At 42.8% G+C, this 13304-nt stretch overlaps 1 protein-coding gene across 2 annotated transcripts; it reads left to right on the forward strand.

The window, feature by feature from the left end:
• Positions 1 to 794: 794 nt before the first annotated feature.
• LOC127601141 (neuronal acetylcholine receptor subunit alpha-7-like) lies at positions 795 to 11292 on the forward strand. Of its 2 annotated transcripts, none has more exons than XM_052066191.1 (10): positions 795 to 1212; positions 2160 to 2299; positions 3134 to 3178; positions 3393 to 3499; positions 4726 to 4805; positions 4962 to 5129; positions 6548 to 6742; positions 8283 to 8369; positions 8455 to 8564; positions 10268 to 11292. In XM_052066191.1, exons 1-10 carry the CDS (start codon positions 1161 to 1163, stop codon positions 11060 to 11062), a joined length of 1779 nt encoding a protein of 592 aa, XP_051922151.1. In that variant the 5' UTR covers positions 795 to 1160; the 3' UTR covers positions 11063 to 11292. The 2 variants fall into 2 exon arrangements, with proteins under 2 accessions (XP_051922151.1, XP_051922149.1); XM_052066189.1 differs by having other exon boundaries at positions 796 to 1212; positions 3390 to 3499.
• The last annotated feature ends 2012 nt before the right edge of the window (positions 11293 to 13304 follow it).

Consider the following 13304-nt stretch of genomic DNA (forward strand, 5'->3'; position numbering starts at 1 on the left):
AACGTAACTAGGTGATTACATGATCAGTTTAGAGAATTTTTAGTTTCACTGTTTATTGAAAACGTTTTGTTGTTACGCAGACAATACATATGGGGATGTCTTATTGTCCTTAAAAATATATAGCATTGTGCTATTGATATCTACGGTATAGTATGAACATTCTAAAAAAGAGCGGGATCCCTTCATAACATTCCCAATCTATGTGCCGTGGCACAAAATTGTACTGTGCTGAGAGTCAGGAAATTCTTGAATGTCACTTATTTTAGGGGAAAAAGATGTCGATTTACGAGAAAAAAAAGATTTTGGTTATGTACGTCAGTGAGGACTAACAGGAAGAGCGATTAAAATGCTCTCCCACTAGATGGCAGAAGGTACATAATTAACCTGTTTATCCACTTTTTGTGACATAAATGAAGCGGTATTCTGTTAGATCTTTTTTTTTCAATGTTAAATTTGTGCCTTGGCTAAATATAGGTTGGGAAACACTGCTCGACTCATTTTCATCTGTCTGTCTCGGGCATCCATTTGGGTATGCCTGACACATCCCTGAAGCACATGCGCATGTGGAGAAAAGAAGCCACACAATACAACATAGCGGAGGAGCCTCCACCTACACTTGATCATTCCATAGGATTGATCTATGACCAGTCTCCTACATCTATTACTGGGGTTGTGCAGCTCCTCAGCCTCAGGCCCGGATTGGGTAATCTAAATGTTCTGGTAAATTTGCACTGGGGGCACTGCATTGCATTGCTCAAGTGCTACTCCATTCGTGCATACGCCATTCCGTAAACATAATGGATTGATAACAATGGCTCAGCTGATGGTCCTTTTGAATGGTTACGGCAAAAGATAAACTTCTATACCTAGAGTTCAGACTGTCTTAAAATAACTAAATGCTGCATGTGTTTACGTCAATGTAAGGCACACTACTACTAAAACAGAGCATCCTCCTTTATCCCACCAGTGTTTGTCTCACTCTATCTCTCTCCCACCTGCTCTCTCCCCTCCTCCTCCTCCTCCTCATCCCACCTCCCGTTTCTTCCCTCACTCCACTGCTGTTCATTTCACATTCAACCTCTTCTCACATCTGGATCTGGATCTATCCATCATCTTCCACCAGTCCTTCTCTGTGAACAAACGAGGGGAATGCACGCAGCATGTTGCAGGCTGCAGCTCTTTGGCTTCTGACACTTGTCACGCAGCTGCCCGGTAAGTAACTTTGACAGGGCTGGCCTCAAACAAGTGTGGTTTTGTTTGTGTTTGCATATCTACCTGTGTGTGTGTGGGTGTGCGTGCGTGCTCGTCATTATTGCTAAGCAGTGCATGAGAGTATTGATGGAACCATCATAATGAAATAAAGACACAGCAAATAGGGATCATTAAGTGGTTGCTTAAAACGACTTGACACTTTGGACGCTATCAATATGATCTGTGCGCATATATACTGTATATATATTTAAATATATATATGTTGTGCCTCATCTACAAATGACATGGCCTACATGTTTGTCTCAAAAATCAAATATGGCTCTTAAGCACATAATCTTGCCCACCCTCAAATATGGACAACATTATCCAGACACACTTCATAAATCAATATATTAATTAGTTAGACATTGAGTGTTACTCCTTGCAGCTTAATATTTTAATTTCAAAAGATACTCTATACTGCATCTGACTGTGGGAACAATGTGAGGAAGGTCCTTTGGTTCCAAGAGCTTTTTGAATAAGAACTGGCCAACGCTTTTGTCCATATGCAAAGTGTGCTGTGGCTCTTAAATGATCGTTGTGTCCACATCAGTGTAATTGCCCTCATGAGAAATCACTGAATCAAAATCCCCTCGTCTGGAGTTATGATCTGCGGAGTGAAAGCTCATTTTCCAGTCAATGCTGTGCGTCCCGGTTATCTCCACGTTTAACAGCCACACTTTCTGCGACCGAAATGAAGCGGACATCTTTACAACAGCAGGAAGACATTGTGTGTCCGCCAGTGATCCATCAAGGGTTGTAATTGATTAAAAGTACTGAAGTTCTATTACTCTTTTGCTTTCTTCTGACACAGCATTCTCTTCTTTATGGTTCTCCTCTCCTCTTTTGTCCCCCCACATAATCAATACTTTCCAAATTCTCCATCTTCGAATTGTCGATCCATGAAGAGACCACACAGGGTCCCCATCAACGCTTTTTGCTCAGGGAGCTGCTGAGAGATTATAACCCCATGGAGAGGCCCGTGGCCAATGACTCCGAGAGCCTCACCGTCCACTTCTCCATCACGCTAATGCAAGTCATGGATGTGGTAGGCAACTCGACGCAACAAGCACAACACAAACAATGTCCCAAAAGTCCATCGTCCAAAAAAAGACTTCATGCTCATTAGGATCACTGCACAGCAAGCAAAGTAACTAAACAGTTCGGAAAACACATTTTCTGAGTGGCCGACTGTTGGCAGCTAGTTTTGCTGCAATTTTTTTCTTCATAAATAAAGAAACAACAATCACGAAATTATAGTACTGATCAAGTCTTCATAATAATACTGAAAACGACTTTATTCTTATGGTCTAATATTCATATTATTCTTGTAAAATTAACATTTTACAAAGTAATTAAATGAAACAAAATTTAAAAATGGTAATGTAATTTTAAAAAAACGAGAATAAATTAAACAAAATGAATTGTTAAAATTGTAATTATTAATAAAAAATAGAAACAATGACATCTGCCTTTCGCCCGATGTCAAGAACTACACGTAGTACCGTATTTTAAATCGTATACCAGTAATCTGAGGTGATTTAGGCCCGATTACTTTTTTTTTTTGGTCACTTTGCAACTCGCTATGGGACTTCTCTCGCAAGGACACTCCTGACGTCCCACGTCAGATGTTTCCTTTGATGGCATCTTCTTGCCTGACGGCAACAAACTCTCGAATTAGAACTTTACGGGATACAGTGTTCTCTAACTTTGGGTTAGATGCCTAATAGCTTTGTTTACACTTAATTAAAGTCAATCAAAGTCAATCAATACCTGACAACTGTTCAACGGCATCGAGTCGGCTTGGGCTTGCCAAGGTTGACCAATTCTTTAATTGCTTAAAAGCTTTTTTTTTTTTTAAACCTTTGATTTTTTTTCCCAGGATGAAAAGAACCAGATTCTCACCACAAATATCTGGCTGCAGATGGTGAGTTTTTAATTCCCCATCTGTTATTATAGCTGTGTAGACCTCGACAAGCCCACATAGCAACGCAGATGGCAAGAATAGGTGGAACACAAACGCATAATTGAATAATTGAATACGGATACCCGCACAGGACTGTTGTATAATTTATGCACGTTATCCAGAGCTGACTACGAGATTAATAATCAATAACATGTATCTTTACGTCCCCCAGCAGTGGTATGATCACTACTTGCAGTGGAATCAGTCAGAGTACCCTGGAGTTAAAAATCTTCGCTTCACCGCAGATCAAGTATGGACACCTGACATATTCCTATATAATAGGTGGGTCTCTCACACACACTCACACACATACTGCTTTTCATGCAGGATGATTCTCGATCATGATATTTAACATAATGTCATGATTACATGATGTCTTTTTTTTACAACATCCGTAACTGGCAATGATGACACCTCAAAGTTGCCTACTCATGGAGGAAAGCATCTTCACTGTGCATCTTCAGTGATTGAACCTGGTGTGCATGTCGACGCAAGACCTTGTAAAAAAAAAAAAAGGCCTTAACAGTTGGAACAGTGCAGAAAGACACCTCCCCACACTTCTTTAGGTGGTTGCTTAATTAAAAGGGCTTTGGTTGGCGACGTCACATTTGTCTTGATGTGCACACTCTAGGTGTTGAGCTATCTTGGCCAAAGGCCTGGATTAGAGCAATACAAGCAACAATGTCTCCTGCTGTGCATTCTTATTGCACTTCTTTTATGGCATGCCGAAATACATTTATTGTACTACTTGAACTTGGTTTGTCCCGGGATGTTGGTTGAATCATCTAATTGGAGAAAATCTTTAGCGAGAGTAGGTTTCATCTGATTTGGAAAAAAGTAAATCCCTTGACCATGGCAAATTTGATGCTTATTACATCTTGATGGTGCCAGTTTTTTAATACAGTGGTGGCTTGAGATACATGTGACATCTAAGCCGGCAATGTTTTGCTCTGACTTGAACTTAACTGACTTCACAATATGCAGCAGTTTGGCAGCTAGAAAACAATTCTTTAAAAAAAGATTTCAAGCCACTGAGGGGATTTCAAGGGGACTGCGGAAAAACTGTCAAACTGAATAAAACAAAGGGAATTACACACTGAGCATTTAAAATAACCAATAACTTTGCCTAAAAGTCCACAAGTTTAATGCTAACAAAATGGGTAACGTCATCGATGGGCTAGCAGATAGCATCGGCTGTATATGGCACGTTATAAACGCCTAACATTTGAACACAAACGCCGCAGCAATTCATGGAGACAGAAAATATATACACAGTCACAGTTACAGAAATGTATTCTTTATCATTTTGGAAAGCGATTAAGATTAGGGGAAATTACTGACTCACTTACAGTAGTTATGAAACTCTTTTTGTCTACACTACCCAGTGGCCAAGTCACACACACCAAACGGAGACACAATGAATTCATCACGATGGACAAATTGATTATTTATATTTTATCATGTGTAATCATTACAAACATGCACTCATTACTGTCATTCTACTGCAGTGCTCACGGCAAATTTGACGGCACCTTTAAGACCAACGTGCTGGTAAACTCTAGTGGCTTCTGTGAATATCTGCCTCCAGGTAAATTGCTATTTTAATTTATATCTTTTTTGAATTTCTTTGTGTTGTATTCATACGTAATTAAAACTATTTTTGTTGCTATTTTCTCCCTCTGTGAAAAATATTCTCTTGTTTGCATGCCTCTGGAACACTAACACTCTCTCTTTTCTTTATAAGGAATTCTTATCAGTACCTGTAACGTGGACGTACGCTGGTTTCCCTTTGATATTCAGCGATGCGAATTGAAGTTTGGCTCCTGGACGTTTGACGGCTGGCTGCTGGACATCCAGATGAAGGAGGCAGATGTGTCGGGATACATGCCCAGTGGAGAGTGGGACCTACTGGGTGAGGCTGCCTGTTAACACCCTGGATGGGTTGCCTACATTGAGGATGGAAGATGACAGAAGTTGGTGTTCAATATGAACCTTTCATGCCTCATTACGGGTTGATGTTGTAATGATATACCATACTGTGAAAAAGTCATTGCTTCCTTTGTTGTTTTGTATAATAAAACAACAAGAAAAAACATTTTGCATTAGTTACATTTATGTTGTAAACAGAAATTGTTAGATTGTATGATCATAGCATTGCAATAAAACACATCCCTTGGTTAACACAGTACTACAGTATTCCCGGGAAATACAATTATAACATAAAATGTTATGACCAATTATTTTGGCAAAAGATGAGATATTGTCATTTCAGTTCGGTCATTAACAGCAAAAACCTACATGCATTGATCGCAGCTTTAAATATCTCAAGAATATGCCAAGAACTAATAACTAGAAGTGCAAGCAGCTATCCCACTGGGCGTCCATTTCAGCATTCTATATTTAGCATGTATTTCTACCGAGAAAGTTGCTCCCCCGATGGGATATTTTTTTCCCCCATAGAAAAGTCCCCACTTATTTTCCTTCTAATTTATAGTCTAAAATGCGTTATTAGCTCTGCTGCAGCTCCTAATTTAACAACCTACACAGGAGGTGCTTCATTTTGCTTGGCTTCCTATGGTAGCGACGTAACCTGAATTTCAACATTAACCAGAACACTAACTTAGAGTCTCAAGAGAAGAAAACGAGAGATCCACACTTGCATGCAAGAAGTGTCTGCCTATTCCTCCATTGGTGTGGTTATTTACAATTTGCACACATGAACGGGCAGTTATCGACCTCACGCAACTGCACCCCCCACTCCTCCTTCCAACTACAGATCAGTAAAGTGATAGTACAGTATCAGTAGCCAACAGTATTCAAATTAGTTAACTGCACACGGTTCTGATCCGGGTCATGGCACCAATTGAACAATTCTGGCAAACTCCAAGGATCCTTTTATCTTTAATGCTTGCAAAATTATACTAACAGTAACACCCAGAAGAGTGTATACTCTCAGTTGAACTATTTCTTGCCAGGAATGCCAGGAAGATTGAGACATGCCATGGGGCCATTTTATGACATGCAGAAGATTTAGTCTGCCTAACCCATGTGACAACATGTTACTTGATGCTTTTAACTGTATTCAACTTGATATGCAATGTGTGCAATCGATAAGAAAGCCAAGCAAGAGCGAAGTCACAGCGTCACAACGTCCTAGTTCAAGTCACTTATCTAATTATCTGTGCCAAAGAGGCCTCATCTAACAGTCCATAGCCTCAAAACCTCATAAACAGTATAAGGACCATCATAATCTGAGGAGCAATTGTACAGTATTTTTTTCCTTGTCCTGACCCACTTGCTGCATCTCTGACCCTTCCGTGTCTCCCTCAGAGGTACCTGGTGGTCGCCATGAGGTTTTCTATGAGTGTTGCGCAGAGCCTTACCCTGACGTGACCTTCGTGGTCACCCTACGACGGCGGACCCTGTACTATGCTCTCAACCTCCTCATTCCATGTGTGCTTCTCTCATCCATGACACTGCTGGTCTTCCTGCTCCCTGCCAACTCTGGCGAGAAGATCAGCTTGGGTGAGGAGACACGAATATGAAGAAATCGTGCTCGGGTTATAAGTTGAAACACGCGTGCCTGTCTACGGATTCAACCCTCTTGTGGTGTTCCTCAATTCTTGCTCTGTCAATTTGACGAGAAAAATTTCCTGTCACGCTTCGGAGACGCTGTAGGGAGAATTGCGATGGGACTGAGACGGTGAAAAAGAACAGACAAGAGGGAAGATGAGAGGGAAAAGAGGAAGGAGTGTTGTCAGAAAGTCAGCAGAATTAAAAGTCAAGCACAGAATACCAAGTACAGTAGAGTCGTGTTTCCAAGTTCAACCGCAAGAAGTAGAATTTTGCATATGGGCATACCACACGCACCAAACAATCTACCTGTTCATGACAAGCGACAAACATCCGGCAGCTAAGAAGTTGCCAGCTAGCATAAGAAGCTAACGTAGCAGTCGGCATCTTGATGGACTCAAAACGCACACAATCATAAAATATCCAAATCAAAGGTCCTGTATTGATAAAAAGTTGTGTTATCAGCTGAGGTTCTTATCCAGCAAATGGAACAAAAACAGGAAGTAGAAACCAACCAACATTTCATAGTAAGAGTTGAAACAATAATTGGAGTACACTTAACAGTACAATTCATGCACCAAAGGGCGGATAGTAAATACCTACTGGGAGTAAATAATGTCAGTGTCTTTCCCAAGGACATTTCAACAGCATGAAGTCACAACCCGGATTTGAACTAGTGGTCCTTAAATTGCTGCATGACCTGCTCTAACAAATGAGCCACAGCTGGCACCTAAAAAAAATATAAAAACAGCCAACACAAGTGACATTTCTGCTTCGGCATCCACATTATAACTGGCCAGCTTCAACTATTATGACACTGAAACTGGACTGCCTGAGTCTTTCGCCGAGGTATATGGAAATGGAAAAAAAAAGTCACTTGTTGAGGCAGCAGCTCACGCGTGTACGTGGCACAAGGACACTTTACTAAACATGAATAGGTGTATGCCCATCACACTGACAACTTCACTGGGCAATCAAAAAACCTTAAGCGACTTTGCTGACCTTGTTCAAAGGCATCTCTGTATCCATTTTCCGAAACAGGCAGACACAAAATGTATTTGATGGTTTCATTTTGCCTATAATGGTGGAGCTACTGATCCAACTATGGGTATACAGTATAAGCAACAAAAAGTTTCCATGATATAACTTGACCCTTTAAAACAAGTTGCGGCTTGGAATAGTGTGCATTAACAAAAAGAGATTGGCTCTCATCTCCTGTCCCATGTAAATCCATTACATCTGTGCTCTATGTTGCACATACTGCACACTTGACAAAGTTGTACTTGACTATGTCACAGTAACTGTTGCAAAAACCCCAGGTAAAATGCTAAACACACGCAGCGTTCATCCTTTTGACACTTGCAGAAATTAGGTCAGGGTAGGTGTGCTGTCACTTCATCCGACATGATAAAGGTTTCAACTCCATCTTGAAGGTACCCCTTTATACTGACTCTTCTATGAAAGATGTTTATTTTTTATCTCTTTCTTCCAGGCATTACCGTTCTACTTTCCCTGACTGTCTTCATGTTGATGGTTGCTGAGATCATGCCCGCTACTTCAGATTCCATCCCACTCATAGGCTAGTTTCTTAATTTCTTTGCAGTTTGACACCGGTCTAAATGGATTTTCAGGAAAATTGACCTTGTTGACTGTGTCTATCTCAGGTCAATATTTTGCCAGCACCATGGTGATTGTTGGAATGTCCGTTGTGGCGACAGTCTTTGTCCTTCAATTCCATCACCATAACCCCAAGAATGGGAAAATACCACATTGGGTGAGTTGAATCCTTCATGTTGTTACCTCTACCAAGAAAGAAGGTGCAAAAGTGAGAGCTATTTATTGTATTCTGTTTTCAAGCTTGTACAAAAACCACGTGGGTAGGTGATACACCTGCACAGCAGGAACCCACTAAATCCTGGTGCTCAACAAAACAAACGTCGATTGGGGAAACTGAGGAAGGCGATTAATGCCTTTGGTGGCATTTTAGGGCAGTGGTCCTCAACTAGAAAGGCTTTAGGTCCACTTTTTTTTTTTATAAGACCAAGGTCCGGTCCCATGCACGGCGGTCATGGGGAGCAGGGCTATATGCCAATTTAGTATGGTCAAGATGAGCTTATACAAATCAACACTCCTCACAACCAACCAATAATGGGGTGCATGAAAATAACAATTATTCACTTTGCCAGTACACAGCAAATAATGAGAGGTATTGTGTTGAAGCAGAGGAACTCTTTTATTTTGTTAAGTTGTGCTTGCTTAATAATAGAAATAGCCCTTTTAGGGAAATAAGATATTTTTACTTTAACTTTGTTAAACAGTAGTTGTCTTTTTTCCCTTTAATTTAACAAAAGCCAAACATAAATACTAATTTTACCAAAATAAATACGTACTAAACATGAAAACAAAAATATTATTTTCATTTGTACAATTCCCCTTTTCACATCCCCTCTGAAATCACTGAAAAATATATCAGAAGAGGAGTTAAGAACCATTTTAAATAATGACACAAGGGAGCACACGAATGCGGAGTGCCGTTCTTCCACTAAAGGTGAATGCAATGTCTGAGGCAGGCAAATATTATTTGAAGACGCCATTGGGATGTTCATTTACCACGTTGCGGTGTTCTGCTGTTAAACAGCTGCAAAGATCCCCGGGTAGACGGGAGCAAAACTGCACACAATCGAAACCTCCCGCGATTCGTCTTGTCTAATTGTCTGTGCGCGGCTCTCCTGTGCTGAAGCTGTGAGCACACTGTAGCGTCGCGCATGCATCTGTTTCCTGACACAATCATCCATTTTGAATGCGTGACGCTGATGTATAGGCACACCTTAAGTTCAGAGGAGCCAATCAGCGCATCGTTATCGCCGACATGTCCTGCTCAGCCAGCCATGAGCATCAGCCAGTTCGTCAAACATTATACATACACAGTCGCGCTGCTGTGTCCTCTGCAATACATCTCTTCGTGCACGCAAATAATAAAACGGATACTTTTAACAAGCGATCGCGGTAATGCGCAGATTATAGTAAAAAAATATAAAATGTATAACGTAAAAATCACTTTATAATTTATTATTTTATACAATTTGCCGAGGGTCCGGACAGATGAGGTCGGCGGTCCGGTCGTGGATCGTGGTCTGCCAGTTGAGGAAGACGGTTTTAGGGTGTTTAAGAATCAGCATAAAAGCTGTGAATAGGTGTGGTTTTCATTCAATGGCTGAAGAAAATGCGAATAAGTAAATTTGGGATGGCTGGATGGTGCTCTGCAGTGGACTTGAAACCCGAGTGTACACGGACTCTTGTCCGGTGCCATCAAGGATTGGCTCAATCTCAACTGAGACCCTATTGAGGACAAGAATTATAAAAAAGGGATGGCTGGTACATGTATATGACATCTTATATATATTTGGGGGATGCCTGGTAGGATACATTGTGGTTTAAAAGCTAGTTGCCGTTTCCTCTTATTCTGTTGTCTCACAGGTCAACCTGGTTTTGCTGCAGTGGGTTCCTTGGTTTCTCCGGATGAAACGTCCGGGCGATGCAGCCGAACAAGAGCTTCACCACAGCCAGGGAGAATCTCAGAGCAAAAACCTGTCTTCACCTGCCACCACCACCCAGCTGACCTCAATCCTCCCCCAGAGCCTAGCCTCCCTTACAGCCAGCCTGGCTCAGCTCCACAACTCAGCACCACACGGGTGCATCATTCTCCCACATGCCATCCACAGAGAACCAAGCCCTAATTTTCATCCTCAACCGAATGGCCATCTGCCTTATATGGGGTTTCAGGTCTTTCCATCCACAGCAGAACTGGAGACTCAGAGTCACAGTCAAATGAGACGCTCCTACGCACCAGCAGGCGGAGATGGAGAAGCATTAGACGGAGGGGGAGATATGCCGAGTCATCCACATCTTTCATTTAGCAAATCGCAGGAAACGCTAAACCATGACTCAACAACCACATCTCCGGGGTCATGTGGGGTAGATGCTGGGATGGGCTTAGGGAGGGCTGACCCCTCAAATGCCCAAAGTGGTCTGAATGGAAGCAGGGAAGTGGACAACCAGCTCCAGGCTCTTCTCACGGAAGTGCAGTTCTTGGTAGAACGGGTTCGCGAACAGGACCGGCAGCTTAGTCTCACCGAGCAATGGCAGTTTGCTGCAGCCGTCATCGACCGCCTGTGTCTGGTCGGATTCAGCGTTTTCAACATCATCTGCACCATCGCCATTTTCATGGCCGCACCTAACTTTGGAGAAGCTCTGGCCAAAGACTTCTTCTGAGAGGCAACCAGACAGACTGGATGAAGCAAGCACAATTGCTGGTCATGATTTTTTAAGACACATTTGCCGCTGTTTGACCAGGCAACATAAACGAAACCTGAAGACATGAGAACTGCATGAAAAATACGTGTCACGTCACATATCATGTCGCATACCGCATGCATGAACATGAAGTCTGAGCTCTTCAATCTTTTTTTTCACATTGGCAATTAAAACAAACTGCTCACATTTTCAGAGGAAAGATTGGTGTTTCTTTACAGCAATTAAGTCTTGCTATACTGGCATTTATAACATGGATCTTCATTGCCAACATTTTTTTCAGATCAGGCCAGTGCAAGTAGTCAACTGTTGAGAACTAACCCATGATGATATCAAGAAACCAATACCAGTAGTAGTTTTGAGCCATAAATAGTGTAACATATAGAATTAAAAAATATTTTTTCCCCAAGATGGCAGCCATCGGCAAGTGCTCTTCAAAAGCCTTGTTTTTTTTTTGTGTGTTTTGTTTTGTCACATGGTGTTTGTTGTTTCGTCATGTGCAACAAAAAGCACGTGCTGCCTTCATTGTAAGCCTTAAATAAGGCGTAGACTTTTTTTGCGGCTCCAGACATTATATATATATATATATATATATATAAAAAATTCCTCGTCTCACCCCCCCACCCCTCGGCTAGTGTCCGTCCCTCATTCAGCTCGGGTCCTCTACCAGAGGCCAGGAAGCTTGAGGGTTCTGCGCAGTATCCTTGCTGTTCCCAGCACTGCACATTTCTGGACTGAGATGTCCGATGTTGTTCCCGATCTGTTGCAACCACTCATGTAGTTTGGGGGTCACTGCCCCGAGTGCGCCGACCACCACAGGCACGACTGTCACCTTTACCTTGCAGGCTCTCTCCAGCTCCTCTCTGAGCCCTTGGTATTTCTCGAGTTTATCGTGTTCCTTCTTTCTGATGTTTCCATCATTTGGGACCGCTACATCCACTACAACGGCTTTCCTCTGCCCTTTATCTATGATCACGATATCTGGTTGCTTCGCCATTACCATCTTATCAGTCTGGATCTGGAAGTCCCACGGGATCTTCACGCTGTCATTCTCCACCACCTTTGGAGGTGTTTCCCATTTTGACCTTGGGGTTTCCAGTCCATACTCCGCACAGATGTTTCGGTAGACTATGCCAGCCACCTGGTTATGGCGTTCCATGTAGACTTTCCCTGCCAGCATCTTACACCCTGCAGTTATGTGTTGGATCGTCTCAGGTGCCTCTTTGCACAACCTACACCTTGGGTCTTGTCTGGTGTGGTATATCTGGGCCTCAATGGCTCTGGTGCTCAGGGCCTGCTCCTTGAGCAGCCAGGATGAGTGCCTCTGTTCTGTCCTTCAGGCCAGCCCTCTCTAGCCACTGATAGGACTTCTTGAGATCGGCCACTTCAGTTATGGTCTGGTGGTACATCCCGTGTAGGGGCTTGTCCTCCCATGATGGTCCCTCTTCCAGCGCCTCATAATCTTCTGTTCCCTACTGTCTGAGACATTCTCTGAGTACGTCATCCGTTGGAGCCTTCTCCTTGATGTATTCACGGAGCTTGGATGTTTCATCCTGGACAGTGGCTCTCACACTCATTAGTCCCCGGCCTCCTTCCTTTCGGCTTGCGTACAGTCTTAGGGTGCTGGATTTGGAATGGAACCCTCCATGCATGGTTAGGAGCTTTCGGGTCTTAACGTCCGTGGTCTGAATCTCTTCCTTTGGCCACCTTATTATTCCTGCAGGGTATCTGATCACTGGCAGAGCATAGCTGTTTATTGCCCGGGTCTTATTCTTGCCATTGAGCTGGCTTCTTAGGACTTGCCTCACTCGCTGGAGGTATTTGGCCGTAGCCGCTATCCTTGTTGCCAGTTCGAGGTTGCCATTGGCTTGTGGTATACCGAGGTACTTGTAGCTGTCCTCAATGTCTGCTATTGTTCCTTCAGGGAGAGAGACCCCCTCAGTGTGGACTACCTTTCCTCTCTTAGTCACCATCCGACTACATTTGTCAAGCCCGAATGACATCCCGATGTCGCTGCTGTAGATCCTGGTTGTGTGGATCAGGGAGTCTCTGTCCCGTTCGCTCTTAGCATACAGCTTCATGTCATCCATGTAGAGGAGGTGACTGATTGTAGCTCCATTTCTGAGGCGGTATCCATAGCCTGTCTTGGAGATTACTTGGCTTAGTGGGTTCAGTCCTATGCAGAACAGCAGTGGGGAGAGTG

Source organism: Hippocampus zosterae, chromosome 5 (genome assembly GCF_025434085.1).
Source record: "Hippocampus zosterae strain Florida chromosome 5, ASM2543408v3, whole genome shotgun sequence".
NCBI classification, from domain to species: domain Eukaryota; kingdom Metazoa; phylum Chordata; class Actinopteri; order Syngnathiformes; family Syngnathidae; genus Hippocampus; species Hippocampus zosterae.

Excerpts from the sequence above, each read along its gene's own strand:
- LOC127601141 (XM_052066189.1), top strand. The coding sequence starts at position 1,161 with ATGTTGCAGGCTGCAGCTCTTTGGCTTCTGACACTTGTCACGCAGCTG. Across the intron at positions 2,300-3,133 it reads TAATGCAAGTCATGGATGTG|GATGAAAAGAACCAGATTCT; the intron begins GTAGGCAACTCG and ends TTTTTTTCCCAG. Across the intron at positions 3,179-3,389 it reads CAAATATCTGGCTGCAGATG|CAGTGGTATGATCACTACTT; the intron begins GTGAGTTTTTAA and ends TACGTCCCCCAG.